We start from the raw sequence: 8070 nt of genomic DNA, 5'->3' as shown, positions 1-8070 counted from the left end.
TTCACTATTAAATGGAACTCATGCACGTTTAATGGCGACAAACAAAATGTATTTTTCAATTAAATTATCATTTATAAAGAGATTTACAGTTTAGATTAGGTTTACATTAAAACCAAATTTTTGAAAATTACTATCAGCCAATTGTGCACACTAAATATCCAAGTGTGGACTTAAATAATATAAACAACGAGTTAGGTAGCCTGAAGCAAGAAGTCGATAAACAAATCAATTGGTCTTACAAGAAAATTAAACAAAAACAGAAAAAATGATATATTGCACAATTAAATAAGTCTTTGTTTTGTCTTTAAATATAGCATAAAACAGAAATTAAATATTCAGCCCGGGTCTATTTCTAACAATAATATTAGGACAATTTTTTCATCCATAATTCAGGAACGTTCGAGATTTGTTGGTTTGACCTACTTGGCAAAGGTAAACTATCCTAAAGTTAAGTGGTTTACAACAGGTGATTTGAAATGAGAGTTTCAGAGTAAAATTGATGTCCGCAACTCTTCCCAAAACAGTTCCAGGTCTTCAACAGATCCTGGATACTGCACAACGCTGTGTGGATGCTTCCTTGCTTTAAACTTGACAAAGGAACCGCAGCCGGCGCCCTGTTCGAAGTTCACTATCACGCAGCGATCGCGGTTTCCAGAAAACGACCAATCTTCTAACACCGATATTATATACTTGCACTTGCGAGAAAGGCCAAAGTTCTTGGACAAGATAAGGATGGTTTTTCGGCTGGACTGCATTCGCAAAAGAAGCTGGTTAAGGGGCGTGATTCCGCAAAAGTCGTTTTGGCCCATAATCCCGATTTCCAGCCTTGGAGTGCCGTGCTGCAGTTTTTGAGCAAAGTGATTCTCCACAAAATCAACAACTGACATATTGTTGGAGTCATAAATTACGAAAGCGTGATGTGCGTATATCAAACTGCTATCAGCAGTGTCAACAGATTGGTTATCTGAAAGCATAGCGGAATCAACATTCCAATTCCGTATTTTCTTGTGCACTGTTTTTGCAACAAGTAATTTAACTTTTTTGCTAAAACCGATTAGGCCTCCAACACACATAATTAGATTAACTACGCAGGATACTAACATGCTAAGCAAGGCTGAGTTATAATGACAAAAGTAGGACAAGCTATAAGTAAAAATAGTTACACGTTTTCCCTCTGTTGTATCGCACATTAGACAGCCGCCGAAATATTCAGACCTCTGGGTTGGACAGAAAGGTCGGAAACCGTATACAAAGATGTGGCGATCAAGCATGTTTGAGCGTATCAGCCACCCAAAATTTTCACTCATGGAGCAGTGACAAGACATTGAGTTGTCGCGAAGATCCAAGTATTTTATTTTGGACAAAACCTGTTTCGTAAACACTAATGGCGACAAATCCTGAAGTTTGTTAAACGAGATATCGAGATGGTATAATTTCGACAGGTTTAGCGACTTCGGTGCTATAGATTTAATAATATTGTGTTTAATTATTAGCTTCTCAAGATGAGGACAGCACCACGTCAGCGAAGTGTTTAGAGAATCGATTAGGTTTCGATCTATGTATAATGTGGCCAAGACTGGCAAATCATAAAGCGCAGCGTAGGGAAACAATTCCAGATAATTTTGACTAATGTCTAAGTAAGTGATTGATGGTGTGCCTTTCAGAAGGTTACCGTTTAGTCCCCATCTTAAATTTACATTGTGCAAAACCAACCTCGTAATTGCAGGAAACATGGCGTACTTGAAATCGTTTTGCAAAAAAATGTAGCTTGGAATTGCAATGTTAGAAATATTAAGATTCTGCACGTTTCTAAACCTAACGTTGTGACTTAAACAGCAGTTCAAAAAGGAGTACAGCCCACTGTCGCCACCGCCGATTGTCAAATTGACTCGATTCTGTATTTCGGTTAAAAAGTTCAATGTCATTCCAGGGTCAAAAAAGGATCCGTAAACGGAAATGTCCATATTTGACAGTCCTTGAAATGCCCAATACGATATTGCCCGGATTGGATTATGACTCAGGTCAACTTTCTTTAGATTTTTAAGCGAAGAAAAGGAGTATTTTTCTACATACAAAATATCGTTGTGACTCAGGTCTAGAAGGTGAGCAATTGGTTTTCCTCCAAAGGTCCGACTTTCTATTTTTTGTAAGTAATTTCGTCGCAATACAAACATGTTGAACTCGTAAATACCTTGTTCTTTCGGCGTGGAAGCATTGTTAAGACTTTCTTGTATTTTAACGTTGGGCCTTCCGTGGTAAATAGACATGATTTTGTTTAAGGCCAGATCGATCGTTTTTAAATTGTTCAATCTGTTTAGTGCGTTCATGTCAAAGTTTGTAATACCACAACAGCCCAAGATAAGATTTTCAAAATGACTAAGATTTGCAAGAACCGCAAAACTGCGCGCGGTGACATTTTTATACGTTATTCCGTATGTGGCATACTGATCATAATGCTTTTGGTTGTATGTCGGTCCAAGCACTAAAGTGCGAAGAGCTGGAAAGTTGCGAAACGCCTTTCCCAGAATAAGTTCGCCTACTTGTAGTGGTTTAGGATAATACGCTTCGCTTAGGCATCGATTGTTTGCAAGAAGAGATAAATTCATTAATTCTGGCAAAAAGGGTATCATGGTCGGGTTTAACGTTAATAACTTGAAGCAGTTAAAATCTAGATTCAATTCTTCAAGATTTTTGTTTTTCACAAGAAAGTCTTTGGGTAGAGTAGTCAGCATATTACCCGCTAGGTTTAGTTTTTTTAAATGCTGCAAGCCTTCCAAAGCGCCCGGCATAATCTTCAAGGGAATGAAAGTAAACTTTGACGTCCATGATAAATCTAAAACGGCCAGTTTCAATGTTTCATTAAAGTCTTTTCTGTCGAGCAAGTGTATAGGATTTCTTTCTAACAATATGAACTCCATGCTTTTTGAAAACAAATGTGTTGGCACCGACCCCCGCTGTTCGAAATTGTTGTTGTAGCCTCCATCGAAAAAACGAAGTCTGCCGTTCATAAAAGGAGTTCCGTGAACAGTGAAATTTCTGGGACACTGACTGGCAGCCTGCGCTTGATTGCAGTTTCCCTGCAAGCTAATCGCGTCGAGGTTTGTCAGCACGGACAGTTGCTGTTCGAAAATTGGCCCCATGAAGGTATCGTCAATTATCAACACTTCTAGCGACCTCGGGAGGTTTTTCGGCATCGTCAGCATTAAGTTGTGGTTCAAGTCGAGGAACTTCAGTCTTAAGAGGTGAGAAAACGCTGAAGGGTGGAACCGCATGTGACCACCACACAATGGTTGGTCACGACTAGTTTCTTTCTGACAGTTGCCGCTCAAGTCAAGGGCTATGAGGGACGTATACTTTGACAAATCATCTGAACCCACGTACATTATCAGATTGTTGTTGAGCAAAAGCACCTCGACCTTCGAGTCGAGAAGGCGTGGAATTGTCTGAATTCCACGTTTATAGCAGTCAATTTGTGGAAGCGACTCTTTTGTCCAATTTGGAAAACCCATTTGGCGAAAGGCTCTTTTAGCAGAGGTTGACGCGATTTTATAGAACGTTTTATTGGCGAGAGGTTCACATTGATAATAATCGGCAAATTTAATATCTTTTGCAACATTTCCGTTGACCAAGAGATGTAGACAGTTTAGCAAGAAGAACAACAAAAATAGTGATGAGATCAGATGCATTTTAGAACTATTGACACCTGAAAGTCAAATACACAATGTTTCACAAGTTTCAAAAATACGAAGCTCAAAAGAATATGAACTAATTCAGTTGTATTAATTTCAGTGTTAACACAGCTAAAAATCAAGGTTTATCTTATCAAGTCTATTTCGCTTTCCACTTTTTTCTCACAAAACTTGTTGTTTTTTTCCTGCAGTATATTAACCTTATAGTTTAACTTTAGAATAGCTTGAGAAGCGCAGCGTTTTGAACAACAATCAGTCAGCAAGGACTAAAACTTATGCATTTCGCCATATAAATGAACGGCATCATCAGTTTTTCGTACAACTAAATTGTATAAAATATTAAAATATTAAAAATGTAAAATAAAAAAGGCAAAACAAAACAGCAGATTAGTAAGAAACGACATAAAACTCACAACCCAAAAATCAAGCGGTACAACGCACAACGATCGAAAGCCGAAAAACATAAAAGCACAAATAAAGCTACCGAATTCGGAGTAATACCTTTTTTTAATGTTACATTCAAGGCTCTAGTCATTTTAAGCTATTTAGCCTCACATTAATCGACCTTGCTGGTTTCTGGCTAACAACGAAATTAACCGTAAAACATTCGTAATAGTCTATTTGGGGTTTTCTTCAAGTTCTAGTTTAACTTCCTTTTTCTTTACCCCACTTAAATATAGGCCGTTGGTTTAAAATTGTCTGTCGTACACAACGCTTGCCTCTTCCTTCTTTCTATTCATTGGTTACACTTTGTGAAATTGCTTATCTACTTCCGCAAGCGGTTGTATTCTATATAGTAACTGAAAGGGTAATTGCATTACATAAGATGGCATGAAAAGAAGCAGCGTAGTGACGTGTTCGCTTAAAGAACACAAACAGGGTGCTGCTTTAAACAAATAATCAAAATAACGAACATAGGTATTCGTCTAAAACTAAAGCGCAAATTACCAACAATTCATTGACATACTTATTGTACTTCGCTAATGTCTACTTGCGTGTATTACACGCAGATGGGCGAGAAATTGTTGTTGATAGACCTTTCCATTGGGTATTGTGGAATTTCTAACTAGGTCTATAGTCAGCCAGGGGTGATATTGATACGATGACACTTATATAAAACAGAGCATTAGCCATTCAATGACGTAACACTGTCCTACCTAAAAAGTTGTGCGAGGATGGGTTAAGTAGCGATTTGCTCCACATTTATGTCTATATGGGCAAACATTTTTGGAATATTTTTTGAAACATGAGGTAATATGTTTTAAAGCTTCAGTAATTTGTTTTAATACGCAACTATTGGTAGGCTTTCCAGGGCACTGTTGCCCCCGAATAATCCCCGGTTCAGGCCCACTTGCCCTGCGTTCCAAGTCTCGACTCGCACATCAGTTAAATTTAATAAACAAAATTAAGCTGAGATAGAACAAGCGTTATAGGCTACAGTGGTTACGATTACACCAAGTTGTTGAAAGAGATATAATTTATCCTAGATAGCACAAAGGACGAAATGGGGATTTTCATTGTAAGTACGCTCGGTGTACCTTAACATCTTATTGTCTGCACTTTCGTTTCGATGAGCTTTCAGTCATATTTTAGGTTGTCTATCACACTCACTATAGGAATTTACATGAGCTTGTGTATAAATTGAACTAAATTAATGACGTAGGTGGCTATTAAAAACCTAAGGCATGTATAGGTAACAGAACATATAAATGACATAAAACAATAATTGCTTGAAGGTTTAAGCACACTTGTGCAAACTGCTTTGCGCTACTGCAATTAATATAGCTGACAATTCACATATTGTTTCATAACGAAATCCAGTTTTGTCGCTGTCTCAACATAAAAGAATTCCTAAATAATTCCTAATATCCATACATTTTTTCACAAGGTTATGTCATTACCAGGAAAAATACAACTTTCTGCGCCAAAGACTTTAAATCATAGGCCGGCAACCTTTTTTAGTCGCGGGCACTAGCGAAACTCAAAAAGGTCTCTGCGGGCCGCACAAAATGTTAACTAAGAATTGTGTTATTGAAATGTTACACCAGCTGTAAATCAGGCGGGCCTTGGATTTTTTTTGCAGTTGAAAACGTGTTTAATTACATTTAAGGAGGCAGTAACAAAGTGTTGACGCGAAGCGCGATACAAAAACGTTTGTTCAGTTTAAAATTCGAATCCATTTTTCGTTATACAAACTACTAATGAAAAGTGTAATAAAACTACATTGAGAAAACGCGATAACTTAAATTGGTATTCTAGTTTCGCGTTTGTTAACCTTTTAAGTCCGAGCGCACCTGGCGAGGGAGGCGAGCGCGATTTTTTTGGAATATATCGGCATTTCTTTTAAATTTCATTTCTAGTTTTTATTACATTGCCGAAAAGGCATCGGCAAACTTTTTTTAAAGGCATGAGCAAACTTACATAGTAGGTTACAACAAACCTACCCAATAATAATAATTTGGCACCGAAAAAACGTATTGTAGTGAAAAAAAAACAACAAACGGTGGCATAAATTTCTGTTTAGGCTAACGAAGCATAAGCTATAGCGTTACGTAATGCAACTTTTCGGATTAAAACGTTTTATGCATTTCTTTTCATATCACGCCAGGCGACGGAAGAAGTACGAAGATGTAACACTATAAGTACCTAGGTCAATAGGCTATTTATTTTTGGTAAATTGTCAAAATGCCACAAATGTTTTTTCTAACTCGTGGCTTCAGAAAAAATTACATGGTTAGGTACAACTGGATAATTAGGCTAATATTGATTTAGAGGCCGCAATATATGGCATAATAACAGTTTATTTGCAGTTTATTATTGCTTATTTACAGTTTCTGCGCAAAATACGCCGGAGTCACGCCAGTGGTCAAATCAATTTAAAGCAGGGAGTCGAACCGGAACCGAACCGGAACTTTATGAACCGGTTTTGGGTTAATTTTTTCCGAACCGTAACCGAACCTGAACCGTTTTTTGTAAGATTGTAAGGAGCTGAACCGGAACTGAACCGATTAATTTGATAGAACCCGAACCTTAACCGAACCCGAACCTGTAAACAAAAGCGGTTCACTCCAGCATGACGTCACAACTTGTATTTTACACAGTCAAATTACGCCATGTTCGAAATTTAATGAAAAAATATATATATATTAATTGAATAAAACGTGATTTTTTTATTTTTTTGATATTTTAATAATGAATTGCTGTTTTTTAATACGTCACGCAACTTAGATTAAATGACTTACAATTTAAAGTTTATTCTCTACATTTATTGGCCAACATTTTTAGATTTTACGCAAATTATATTGTATCCGAACCGGAACTTAATGAACCGGTTTTGAAATAACGATGGTCGAACCGGAGCTGAACCGGAACTTTTAAATTGCTCGAAACCGAAACCGGAACTGAACCGGATTCCGAAAAAAACCTTGAACCCGAACCGAACCTGAACCGGAAAACTCAAACGGTTCGACTCCCTGATTTTAAAGGCAGTGTCGTATTATAAATTAGTAAAAACCTAGTTAAACTTGGCCAACCAATCCTGGATATTTCGTCTAGTAAATATTTTGAAATAAAAATATATACAAGACATTTTTACGCATCGCTGCTCTTTGAATGTTTTTAACTCGTAATCAGGAACCACCAAGGGGTGCCAGATTGGCCTTTTTAAGGCCAAATTACATGAATTTTTATTTTTTAGAGTCTGTTGGCCTTAGAAATTATACATTTTATAGACATCATTTTAGAATTTTAGTGTCAACTTTCAAAACTTGGTATACAGAAACGTAAGGTCTTCAGTTTTCAATTTATCGGTAGTCTAATCACAACCACCGACGATTTAAAAATTTCAGTTGTTGAGCAAATATTTTTTAAATTACCGTTATTGTGATGTTATATGTAAATTTGTGATGAGTAAATAACATTAATGATCATGGATTTGTTACAAAAGAATCTTTCGTTGGCGTAGCAGTGTGAGTGTCTAACTACTTCTTGGACACACCGACAGTGCAAGAAAACCTTTTTGTTTTTTTCACAAAAGAATCTCTTTTGTAACAAGTATATTAAGTAGTGTGGTAATATCCACTTAGTCTTAAATACATACATGAATTTAGCTTGATTCAATGATGACATTTTAATATTGCTTGCTTTCATATTTGCCGTATTTATAAAAAGTGTTCAGCTCTGTTTGACACAGGAATCTATCCTGTTGGAACATTCCTTTTAAACCTTGTTAAGATATTGCCTCCAAAGATAATTTCCTGCCGGATTTTTCCCCGCCAAATGTATTTCGGTAAATTCCTAGTTAAATGCAAGTTGGAATTCAACCAGGATAATAAGCATAATAATAAATATTATAACTATGTAGGCATGTAGCTATGCAAGT

General features: G+C 36.8%; 1 protein-coding gene across 1 annotated transcript; it reads right to left on the bottom strand.

Annotated features, from left to right (window-relative positions):
• Nucleotides 1-241: 241 nt before the first annotated feature.
• Nucleotides 242-3509, bottom strand: LOC146139877 (toll-like receptor 7). The gene has a single exon (XM_083392542.1). It carries the CDS (start codon nucleotides 3507-3509, stop codon nucleotides 486-488), a length of 3024 nt encoding a protein of 1007 aa, XP_083248668.1. The 3' UTR covers nucleotides 242-485.
• Between the last annotated feature and the right edge of the window lie 4561 nt (nucleotides 3510-8070).

The sequence above is a fragment of the Ascidiella aspersa genome, chromosome 6 (assembly GCF_963924565.1).
Source record: "Ascidiella aspersa chromosome 6, kaAscAspe10.2, whole genome shotgun sequence".
In the NCBI taxonomy this organism is placed as follows: Eukaryota; Metazoa; Chordata; class Ascidiacea; order Phlebobranchia; family Ascidiidae; genus Ascidiella; species Ascidiella aspersa.
The sequence above is the reverse complement of the archived record's forward strand: the minus strand, read 5'-3'. Positions and strand labels throughout refer to the sequence as shown.